Source organism: Triturus cristatus, chromosome 3_1 (assembly GCF_964204655.1).
Source record: "Triturus cristatus chromosome 3_1, aTriCri1.1, whole genome shotgun sequence".
NCBI classification, from domain to species: Eukaryota; Metazoa; Chordata; class Amphibia; order Caudata; family Salamandridae; genus Triturus; species Triturus cristatus.
Genome location: NC_140583.1, coordinates 354,963,567 through 354,976,587, shown reverse-complemented (window position 1 = coordinate 354,976,587; position 13,021 = coordinate 354,963,567). Strand labels below are relative to the sequence as shown.

Genomic DNA, 13,021 nt, shown 5'->3' with positions numbered 1-13,021 from the left:
GTGACCTTTGTAGATTTAAAATCTACATTCAAACTTGTCACGTGCTGCAAACTATCGGAGGTACTAGACAGTGTGGAAGTTGAAAATGTTTACATAAATTTAGCCTTATAATAATATGGAAAAGTCCCTTAACGGTAGCATAGAAAATGCCTATTAAGTTAGTGGCTAGAAAATGTGATTTTATTAAACGTGCAAAAAGTGAAAATGCAGCTTCTTTCTGAGAGAAAGCTCCCATTTCTCTCGTTCTTTTACTGCTAGGCCTCAAATAGTTCTTGATTCTTTCCTATCCCTTTAAGTAAATAAAAGCTTTTTTCTATAATAATAATTTAACGTTATAACTCAACTGTAGAACATGACATCTTTAAGAAATGTGCTGTTTGCTGCAAAATGTTTTTCTTTCCTTCCTCAGCCCATATACTTAATTATATCTAGATTGTTTCCTCTGCCATATGTTTATAATGAGCAAGTATATTAATGAAAGAAATGCTCGTTGTAAGCTTAAATTCCATGGTCTAACTAGGACATGCTGGATCTTGATCTTTCATTTTATAGAACAGACCATTGTTACACAATGGGACACTGAACAGCTAACAGAGTAGGCTTGCAAAAGATTCTCATGGGCACCTTCCTCGTTGTATCTTTTTTCTAATACTCTGTAGGAACATTCAAATAACTACATGTCAACATGGATGTTTACCGTGGGAATCGAAGGAGAAAGCGACAGACCATCGGAAGATCCTTCCTTGTTGGCTGTAGATGACATAACCACCTGTTTTTGCAACATGTTTTGTGCTTTCTATGTAGTACGTGTTCCTAACTAGAGAGTTAAGGCAATCTTTATTATCCTTGTGTTTTGTGAGGAGACTTTATATCTTATGCTAATCATAGCTACTGCTGTGATGAATTCCTTTAGCTGGTTTAATGGTTGCTACTGCGTCTGTTAGGGAACTCAGCTGAGTTTCCAGAACTACTCTTTATGGGGAGGTTGATCTTTCTCGTAGCTATTAGACTTTTGCTCTAAAATCTTACTTGCTCTTTTCCAAAATAACTCTTTATCGGTTCTTGCTAGGATAGGTTAGGTCCTTTAGTTTATGATAGGGACAAATTCTTTATGGAATACGCTGTCATTTTGTATGCTTGTTCTAACCAAATTTCTCAAGTTTTCTGTAAATGAATTTATTTGACTAATCTGAATAAAAAGACAAAGGATACAGACTAGTCTCTTAAAGAGAAAATAAACTTCACCAAACCTCTCATCAATGACTGAACATCTAATGTTGAAGACAATGTTTAATTTAGAGATGTGTTTGGGTTGTGCTCTATTCTAATACAGTGGCAAAGATTAATGTCTCGAAGAGGCGTGGAAATTGGTAGTTCGCTTAGTAAGTTTCAAGTGGACCTGCTCATAACATTTTTTATGAGATATCCTCACTCGCAACAGCATGGAAGTTCCAACCCATATCCTAGATGTAATTATAAGGCTGCATACAGATAATTGAGTGTGAGTCAGGTATGGGAAAAGAGGGGAACTCAACGACATTTTCAAAATTGAAAAAGGGGTCCGCCAGGGATGTGTCCTGGCCCCACACTCTTTTCGCTGTACATTAATGAGCTGGCACACCATCTAGATTTCCTGGGAAACGATGTCCTGAAAGTTGGCACAGCCAAAATTTCCACCTTATTATTTGCTGATGACACGCTCCTCATCTCAAAAACCCCTGCAGGCCTAAAGGCCATATTCAAACGCTTTTTAGAGTTTTGTTATAAAAGAGGGTTGGAGCGAAATATTGCGAAAACTACATTTATGGCATGAAACCGATATAGAGACGCGAGGTTGTGTGTCACCGTACAGGGTATGCCACTTGAGCTGGTGCAATTTCTTTTACCTGGGAGTAAATGTGTCTCATAACTTCAGCTGAAGGGCCGAGATATCTAAGAGCGTTTTCAAACTACAGCAGGAAGTTGGGTCTGTCATTAAGATGGTAAAGAGAACCAAATCTAGGACTCTCTCCCCCTCAGTTGAAATCTATAAAGTTATATCGAAAAATGCAGCCCTATATGGTACTAAACGTTGGCGTCACACAGAAGCCGAGGAGCGCGCCATGGTGGAAAATAAGAGCACTTGTTAATCTACCTCAAAGTACATCTGGGCTTCCACTTTTGCTGGATCTGGATCTTGATCCAATTTCTTTCAACATCCAACTAAGACCCTTACTGTTCTGGCATCGCCTTTGCTCCATCGCGGAACTGAATTTCAGGTACTTGGGGCCACTTAAGGTTCACTTGGCTGCGCTATATCAAGATTCTACTTTATACTCTAAACCTTCACACACTTTAGGATAACCCAGACAAAAATGTTGACACTGCAAAGCAACAGATCAAGGAGAGATTCAGAGAACACTTCTGCAGCGAGGAGCTCAAGCGGTGTAAATCAGGTAGTCTGACAGAGAGTTTGCTTGACCACAAAACAGGCCCAGCCTATGAGAACTTGTTTGATATGATCTTAGGTTCTGTACCGAAGCAGCTGTACTTAAAGTTCAGATATGGCTCCCTATCCATTCACAGTGACACTGCCACCTGGGGATGCAACCAGGGCTTGTCTAGTCTCTGCCTGTCCTGCAGGCTTGTCCCGGAGAACATACATCATTTTCTAACTTTTTTGCAAGACATACAAACTCCACCAGAAAAAGTGGATAATACCACTGTATACATTACTAGGGATCAGGCAGCACAAGATGGCTTTAAGAATTTTGCAGTCAGATACCAAAGAAGTAGTTGTAACTGCTGTCTCCAAATATCTGCATACGGCATGGCTCATATGGAAAAATATTCAGAGAGTTTGAAGATATTTTGCGGTATACCTCTAGAAACCATTTGATAGGTCTCTAATGTGATTAAGTATGTTGGCCTTTTTTGCATATACCCAAATACTATACCATCCAGAAGAAACCGCACTGCAAGTTGATCTAAGGGCCGACTTGTATTTGCCACCTTTGTACACAAATATCTGATGTTAGAGAGTGTTATAGAAATATAAAATTGTACTCTAAACATGACCTTTCTCTTCCTTGATTTATATTCTAAGATATATCAATATGAAGCACTAGAGATGAACTTTTCTCAAATGAACATTATGCTTTTAAAATCTTGAACTTACGTCCAAACTATGTTCAATTGTTTTTAATAGAACTATATGATGACTTTTACACTTTTTACTAGATATTGTGTTTTATAATGTATGCATCTCCTTTTAGTCATACCTTATGATACGTCATTATGTAGTATTTGAGATGCACTTTATCTGAATGGGCAGCTTGCCTTTTTAGTTCTTGCTCTTATGTCCAAATTATGATTGGTTGCTAGCCAAAAAATCAGATAATGACTTTAATATTTTTATTGCTGTGTTCTATAATGTATGTATGTTTTATGGTACAAGTCTTTGAAATAAACATCTTGGACTATTTTATACATAAATGTATATGAATGTCTGATGAGGAAGACCAGTTGGCAGTCTGAAGAGCATCACAAACAAGCCAAGTGATTCTGTACAGAGCACCGATGTCTGAACGCACACCGCCTCGTTCACACAAAAACCTTAAATAAATATACCCCTTAAGAAATAAATGAAAACATGAATTACATACGAAACTTCTAGCCGCACATGATCAAGTTTTTGGAGCTATAGTTGGATGGAAATATAGCATGAGTTCAAAAGCCAGATAACTTAGGGGCTCATTAGGATGGCGGAAGGCCCGCCACCGCCAGCCGTGCGGTGGCGGGCCCTCCGCCATCTGACTGGCAATGTCCCCCCACCACATTACGATGGCGGGGGGAGTCGTTCCGCAAGCGTGGCGGGCGCAAAGACCGACCGCCACGCTTCTGCCACAGGCAATCGTTACGATTGCCTGGCAGAGCAAACAGATGGAGGTGAATGGTGGCGGTGCCTAGCAGGCACTATCTGCCAGATGACAATGCTGGCCTCAGCCAGCCTTTCCATGGTGGGGAAACCGCCATGGAAAGGCTGGCAGGGATTGGGTTTGGGGGCCCATTGCTGGCCCCCTTGTCTTGGGGGAAGGTGTTGCTGCACCATTGGTACCCCCTTGCATTACCCTGCACTGCATGGCAGGCACTGCTTGGTGCCTGCCACGTAGTGCAGGGCAATGCACTGCATGGCATTTTAACATTGCAGATGGTGTTGCACCCAGCAGCACTGTCCGCAATGTTAAATGCCCGGGATGTGCCTGCCATACTGGCGGGCGCATGTAATTTCAGTGGTGAGACCACAGCATGACTGGCAGGCGGTCCCAACCCCCGCAACGATGGCAGCCAGACTCAGGTCTGCCCCCCATTGTAATTGGCCCTTAATTTCCAAAGCAGGGGTAACCACTTCAAAGTGATCACCAAACTGGTGATTTCAGTAATTGGCCAGATTCCGTTTCTCAGTCTCTGCCTCTCCATTTCATACCATAATGATGATAACAATAATAATTATTGTTCTAATAATAATAGCAACAACAACATAAAGCTAGAATAATAATGATGATGCTAATAACAGCAAAACACCCACCACGACAACAATAACTACAATGCTTAATACTCAATCAGTGATATCATTTTACACCATCCATCAAATCTCCAACACCAGTTTTCTCTTTTTGTAGATCACCGTTTTCCGTATGGGCTCGGAGGGGCAGCAAGACATTGAAATGGCAATTTTAACTGCTCTGCTGAAAGGTAAGTCCACATGACTTTGAGAAAGCAATGCATTTAACATGTTTCATATAGAGGTCTGTGAATCATTGAATGCCTTCTGACTGGAGTGCGCACAGAGGACCCACTGTGCTCTCTGTCGGTGACAGTGGGACGCACAGTAAACACATCTGCTGTGTTTCAGATGTATGTCCCGGTGAATGACTGACAGATACCATGCAATCAGGCGCTTATAGCCACTTCAGGCGTCTGGCTTGGCAGATGAATCTGAGCTGGTGGCTCCAGGTGGGACCCTCTGCCACTCTCTATGGGGACCAGCATCTATTCTTCCTCAACAAACTTGATCGGGAGCAAGAGAGAGGAAAGCTCAAACGTGGGACCGGGAGTGAAGGAGTAACAGAAAGACGGAAAAACAGAGACAAAAGGAGAAATCAGGAGCCAGGTTTACAGCGGTATCGCGTCTCGTTGGTGTTACTTTTATTACGCAGACCCGATGCAAAATCCTTTTCAGGATTTACAGACCAATGCAAATTAGTATTCGCGTTGGTTTGTAAGAAAAGGTAACTCAAGCCAGTGAGAAGCGCCGCTTCGCATTACTTTGCGTCACTCTGTGTCATGGGTGCATTCCAATGGGATGTATAGGGGCGTTCCCATGCAGCAACCAATGATTTTTGACACAAAACCTTATCTGCTAACACTTGTAGACAGGGTTTCGCGCCATATATTAACGCCACTTGAAAGCAGGCGTTAAAAAAGGAGAAATACTTTTATTTATCCTAACCTTTCTTACTTTGCTTGTGTACTGCACTATACACCGTTAAAGTGAGAAAAGTTTTAAGGTCAGTCCAAACTAGGAGGCCCATTAATATAGCGGGCGGATCGCCACCGCCCGCATGGCGGTGGCGATCCACCCGCTAGAAAACACCGCCAGCTTCAAAATTCCCCCCCGCCACATTACCGTGGCGGGGGGGACCCCGGCGGACAAAAACCGCCATCCATATTATCATACATGCGGGGATGTGCCTTTCCGTGGTGGCAACGCCGCCGCGGAAAGTCAGGCGGACTTTGCCATTGGGGGCCCATAGCGGGCCCCCAGGGATTCTGGGAGGTGCACATGGGGGGTACCTATGGTACCCCCCTGCATTTCCATGCACAACATGGTGCCTGCCACGTTGTGCATGGAAGTGCATGACATGCCTTCTTTGCATTGCGGCGGGCTGTGCTGAGATTACCGCCTGCCACAATGTTAGGAATGCAGGATGCACCTGCCAGTGTGGTGGGCGCATCCTAATGTCTGCAACGGGACCCCCGCACCGATGGTGGGCGGTCCCATTCCCCGACAGGATGGCGGGCGGACAAAGTCCCACTGCCATCCTAATGACTCTCATAGTATTTTGAACTGGAAGAATACCCTTCTAGTACAAAAACCTATGCTAGACTCACACAGACACCTTTGCATGTGGCACTCGGCTGCCTGATTGTGCGCCGGTGCAAGGGAAAGTGGAGGAAAGTGCCATATCTCTGTTGATATGACACTTTCCTGATCACACATTGTCACGCAACTCAGCGCAGCAACTTTGGGTGCTAAGTTGCGTTCCATGACATTTTTGTAATTGTGGGCCAAGGATAAAAAAAAAAATGCAAAGATGAGATAAGGAGGCAGGGTATCTCTGGCGCTGGATTTAGAGAGGCACGATGTGGAATCAAGAATGTGCAGCCTTCGTATTTGGCACCCCAACCTTTGATAGCACCATCCGCTGGCTTCTGCACAAAATTTTGATCTCCAGCACTTATTCTTTTACATATTAAGCACCGTTGCCACTGATAAGGTCTTCAGCTCAGCGGCAAATCAGTGTGTATTTGTATCACTGGCTTGCTTATCTCCATAGTATGCACTAAAGGGTAATGCAGGATACCTACCAAATATCTTTTCATGAACATATATCCTTTTCAGAAATGGGGACACAGATCTCTCTCTCCTTTCCATATCATTAACTTAGTTCCTATTGAGTGTCATAAGATTTCTGACTCTATCCATAGTCTCTTTTCACAGCAAATCAGTAAAGGTGGGAGAGCCAACGAAATAACAGGGAGAGCCAAGCCAAAGCCGGGGCCGAGGTCATGGCTCGTAATTTAGAGCAGTACACAAGCCAGGCCCTAAAATGTTTTCTATGCAAATCATACAACAATCATCACCTACAATATAAAGAAGTCTCTTCAAAATAAAAAATATTGAATTTCTTTTGCAGATTGAAGCTTTGATATTGATATATCACATTATAGGACTGCACTGAGAAGTACTCAATAAAAGTGAACATGAACCATTCGTGAACTGAGGCAAAACAATTGTCATGTGATCCTGTACGCAGCTCAGATTATTATAGAGCAACATAATAGTCTACTATATCAAACAAAATAGGTTTTTGTTGAACTGATATCCATAACTCACATATTTGAAAGTGCTTTCATATGCGATAATGAAATAAAAAAGAGTTTAAAGGTAAAATAAAATATTTGCTAAGATCACACAATTAAAGAGGGGAAGCTGCGATTTACCCAAGTATTATGGTTTAACTTTGTACAAATCAGCTAGTAAATCGGTTTCTATTTGTTTTTCTTTATGTTCAGGTTTTGTTTTTACCTCTTTATGCATTTTTCTGCAGTTTTTATTTGGCGCAAACCCAACCCGAACGTATTGGAGAGCTTTACATGAGCCCCAGTTACATTACACAAGGCCACATTGATTGTTTATAGGTGCCAGCGAGCTGGTACTTACACCTCATTCTTTTGGAGCACTTTGCATGAGCCCCAGTTACATTACACAAGGCCACATTGATTGTTTATAGGTGCCAGCGTGCTGGTACTTACACCTCATTCTTTACATGAGCCCCAGTTACATTTCACAAGGCCACATTGATTGTTTATAGGTGCCAGTGTGCTGGTACTTACACCTCATTCTTTTGGAGCACTTTGCATTCGCACCAGTTACATTTCACAAGGCCACATTGATTGTTTATAGGTGGAAGTGTGCTGGTACTTACACCTCATTCTTTTGGAGCACTTTGCATTAGCACCAGTTACATTTCACAAGGCCACATTGATTGTTTATAGGTGCCAGTGTGCTGATACTTACACCTCATTCTTTTGGAGCACTTTACATGAGCACCAGTTACATTTCACAAGGCCACATTGATTGTTTATACGTGCCAGCGTGCTGGTACTTACACCTCATTCTTTTGGAGCACTTTCCATTAGCACCAGTTACATTTCACAAGGCCACATTGATTGTTTATAGATGCCAGCGTGCTGGTACTTACACCTCATTCTTTTGGAGCACTTTGCATGAGCCCCAGTTACATTTCACAAGGCCACATTGATTGTTTATAGGTGCCAGTGTGCTGGTACTTACACCGCATTCTTTTGGAGCACTTTGCATTCGCACCAGTTACATTTCACAAGGCCACATTGATTGTTTATAGGTGACAGCCTGCTGGTACTTACACCTCATTCTTTTGCAGCACTTTGCATGAGCCCCAGTTACATTTCACAAGGCCACATTGATTGTTTATAGGTGCCAGTGTGCTGGTACTTACACCTCATTCTTTTGGAGCACTTTGCATGAGCACCAGTTACATTACACAAGGCCACATTGATTGTTTATAGGTGACAGCGTGCTGGTACTTACACGTCATTCTTTTGGAGCACTTTACATGAGCACCAGTTACATTACACAAGGCCACATTGATTGTTTATAGGTGACAGCGTGCTAGTACTTACACCTCATTCTTCTAGCAAAGTCATCAAAGATTTTTCCCCACTGGTGGTATTGACCTTTGTGGGTTGTAAGGGAGAAGTCATCAACAATACATTTCTAGCTTGGAACAGAAATCGCCAAATATGGGTAAACAAGTTTTATTTTAGGTTATATAAGCATACTAAGATAATATATAGAATAGTAACAGCCAAAACAATAAGAAAACAAATTAAAGTAAACAGGTGTTCCATAAAGAAACTTCCCTTCTCTCTTCGATACATAAATGGACTACAAAATCATCTACCCAATAATTCTATATAGGGAGCATACAAGATGTCAGCATTATAGAGAATTCTGTAGAAGTCTTGGAAAAAAGAAATCAGTGTTTCGCCGAAAGCTTCACACTTGCAAGAACAAGTGATGTGTATTTCCTACTGATCCGGAACACCTGCGCGTTTGTTGGACAAAATAAAATTTGGGTGTGGTGTCTAGACTGATTCCGAGCACACACGTAGGGCATGTTGGCCTAGTAACCAGCTAGCTCACAGTGCTACCATAAGCCCTCCAAACCCTACCAGGGAGCGAATGGTTTCTGGCAACCCCTGGACATGACAATCCTGACTCCTGAGGGATCGTGGAAACAGATCAGAAGCTGCTGCTCAGTCACACATGCTCTTTTATTCTCAGAGAAATATACAGAGAATACACAATGGGACGTTTTCAATATATTTATTGAACCAATGTCATTCTCATATAAACTACATGTGCTGCGAGGTTCACTGATAGAATATCGATGGTAAAAACATCAATGATAAAAATATCAACAACAAAAAATATAGATAGTAAAAATATCAACTCCCTATATTTAAAAAGGTAACTACAAAAATATTGAATCAAAAATATTGAAGTTAAAAATATAGATGTAAAAAATATTGATTTAAAAATATAAATAAAATAAAATATATATTTAATATATAAAATCTTAATATTATCTTTAACAAAATGAATTACATTTAATATACAGTTTAACTGAATATAAAAATTAACTTAATTTAAAAAATATAAACACACTAAAATATAATTTATACATATAAATATATTTACTTTAAACTAATTTATTAACTATTATAATTATTTAATTTTTAAACTTTTAAATTATATAAACAATGTATACATATATCAATAATTTAAAATAAAAAAACATTCTATAATTAATTAAAACGCTAAACTATTACAAAAAATTAAAACATACAATTCGAAATACAATAAATACAACAGTAGGGAAAATGTTGGATAGCGAAATAATTAAATTTACTATTCCAGCTGCAATGAGTGCAACAGTAGGGATAGTGTTGGATACCGTAGGGGTAAAAATTACTATTCCCACTCCAAAGAGTGCAGTAGTAGGGAAAATGTTAGATAGCGGAAGTGTAAAAATTGCTATTCTCCCTCCAGTGAATGCAACAGTAGGGAAAGTATTGGATAGCCGAGGGGTAAAACCTACCATTCCCCCTCCAGTGAGTGCAACAGTAGGGCAAGTGCTGGATAGCCAAGGGGTACAAATTACTATTCCCACTCCAGTGATGTGCAACAGTAGGGAAACTGCTGGATAGCGAAAGGGTAAAAATTACTATTTCCACTCCAGCGAGTGCAACAGTAGAGAAAGTTCTGGATAGTGGAAGGGTAAAAATTACTATTCCCACTCCAGTGAGTGCAACAGTAGGGAAAATATTGGATCAGGGAGGGGTAAATATTACTATTCCCACTCCAATTAATGCAACAGTAGGAAACATTTTGGAGAGTGGAGGGGTAAAAATTACTATTCCCATTCCAGGGAGTGCAGCAGTAGGGAAAGTGCTGGATAGCGGAGGGGTAACATTTATTATTCCCATTCCAGTGAGTGCAACAGTAGGGAAAGTACTGGATAGTGAAAGGGTAATAACTACTATTCCCACTCCAGTGAGTGCAACATTAGGGAAAGTGCTGGATAGTGGAAGGGTAAAAATTACTAGTCCCACTCCAGTGAGTGCAACAGTAGGGAAAGTATTCGATAGCGGAGGGGTAAAAATTACAACTCCCTTTTTTTTTAAAGTCTTTATTTCTATATTTTAAACATATGTTCCAAAGAAAGCAAATACATCAATTATAGCCACCACGCCTTTAAAGCGGAACCCTCCTCTCCCACCCCTGATCCAAAACCAGTTGACATTGGCAAATGTTTACAAAACACCTGGATTTAGGTAAGGAAAAAAAGAATAAAAAAGAAAAAAAAGAAATCACAACAAAAGGTCAAAAGGATAATAGGGCAATATGTTTATATGCACACTGCATTACTCTCCTTGCCCCAGACTGCATTCTATGGATCCCTCAACCCTGTTGATCCATCTGCTTAAAGGAGCCCAGATTTCAGAACCTTTTTTTAGAGTCCTGTATCCCCTACATTCATACACCGCTATCTCCCATCGGTATACTGCTAGTAGTTTACCCAGCCAATAGTGCACAGAAGGGGGTTCATGGTCTAACCAGATAGTGGCCAGACAAAGTCTCATTACAGCCATAGCTGTAAACACAAAAGTCTGAATTGGCCCGGGCATATTTTGATTTCTCACACCAAGGATTATCACCGGGGGGGTCAAATTGAGCACGAATCCCACCATGTCTCCCAGCTGTTTGGCAATCTCTACTCTGTGCGAGCCAAGTTTGGGACATGTGACAAACATGTGAACACTGTCAGCAGCTAAATAACCACACCGTGGGCAGTGAAGGCCCGATGATCCCCCCACCTGGATATTCGTGCAGGCATAATATATAAATTTTGCCAGGTCGTAAAGCATTGCACCTGAAGGTTAGCCGAGATAAATGCAGACTGATCCAAAAGGAATGAGTCCTCCCATTCCCCTGCCGCCGCTTGCAGGAGGTCCTACCATTGGTTTGTGTGTTTTATAAGATCATTCCTCATTTCTTTATTTAATAGGCAAGGCTCCTGGTCCCGATCAGATACCTGGAGATTTATATAAAATGGAACCTATAATATTGGCCCCTTATATAAATCTCCTGTCAAACAGTATATTGGCTGGTAGGGCTATTCCATCCACCTGGAAGGGAGCAGGGATAATTACTATATACAAAGGGGGGAGATGCCTCCATCCCTTCCAAATATAGACCCATCAGCCTGATAGATAACCTACAAAAGATCTTTGCACGACAAGTCCTGGACTGGCTCCAATTATGGATGGAAGAGAAGGCGATATTATCTTCTTTCCAAACAGGCTTCCGCCCCAAAATCAGTACCTGCAACCAGGCTTTTAGATTTATTTTGTTATCATGGAAACACGTGTTACGGAGAAAACAAAAGCTTTATGTAGCATTCGTCGACCTAAGAGCTGCATTCGACTTAGTACCGCGTGTTAAGCTATGGAGAATATTGCTTGATCTTGGGACAGCGATAGATTTGGTGTCCATGTTAGCCAGATTCCATGAGGACATATATGCCCAGGTCAGATCGGGGAAGAATGGTGAATTAACCAATAGGATTCCAATACAGCGAGGGGTACAACAGGGGTGCGTCCTTGCTCCCACGCTCTTTTCCCTATTCATCAATGATGTAGCTAATCGACTATTGGATTGCAGGAATGATTCACCATTTATGAATGGCACAGAAGTCCCAATTCTGCTCATTGCAGATGATTCTTTACTTATTTCCACAACGCCAATGGGCCTACAAATACTAGTGGATACGTTTTTAGATTTCTGTAAGGACAGGAGTTTGGAGCTCAATGTTGCCAAAACTAAATTTATGGTGATCGGGAAAGTAAAAGGGAAATCACATGAGGTTAGAAATGCATGTGAACCTTTGGAGAAGGTGAAAAACTTTGACAAACTTGGGATAAGACTAAGTGACACACTTGGCTGGGAACAACAACTAAACAAGAGCCATCTTATCCTCTGTCACAAGTCTAAATCAATATTAAGACACAATAGGCTGTGTTATAGTAGATCATTGTCTCCCTCATTAGAAGTATATCGAGCAAAAGCCCAGAGTGGGGCGCTATATGGAGCAGAGTTATGGAGGCATACCAATACAACTAAACTGACGACATCTGAAAACATCTTTGCCAGATCCCTCATCTCTTTACCCATTACTACACCTCTAATCCCACTATTCTTAGACCTTGGGTTAAAATGAATAGGCGACATGGCCTCACTGAAACCCCTAATGCATTGGCTATGCTTGTGGACTACACCTCAGCTTTCAGATTATTGCAATTCTTTGAGGGAGGTTTTGACGATTAGTGGCACAATCAGACAAGCATGTTTCTAGTTGGTATAAAGCACTTGACATGACAGAACTGTGTGAACATCCTGAGAGGGTCACAAGGGGAGACTTACTGAGGCTCAAGACTAGGTACTGGGTGGTTGTGAGAGAGCGCAATGCCACTAGATTAGCAAATGGACAATTGACAACCCAATTTTTAATTGTCAAGACATGTCCTAGCATTGAACCCTTTATGGACCTAAACACACCTCCGCTTGCCAAAAGCTTATATGCTGGATTCA

The 13,021-nt window shown here is 41.3% G+C and overlaps 1 protein-coding gene across 1 annotated transcript in view; it reads left to right on the top strand.

Annotated features, from left to right (window-relative positions):
- Positions 1-13,021, top strand: part of TRPM1 (transient receptor potential cation channel subfamily M member 1) — a gene marked incomplete at its 5' end in the record, with an annotated part of 381,597 nt that overhangs the window by 129,205 nt on the left and 239,371 nt on the right. The window contains one exon of the mRNA XM_085646142.1: positions 4,662-4,734. Coding sequence (XP_085502268.1) covers positions 4,662-4,734 — 73 coding nt within the window. The remainder of the gene's footprint in view (positions 1-4,661; positions 4,735-13,021) is intronic.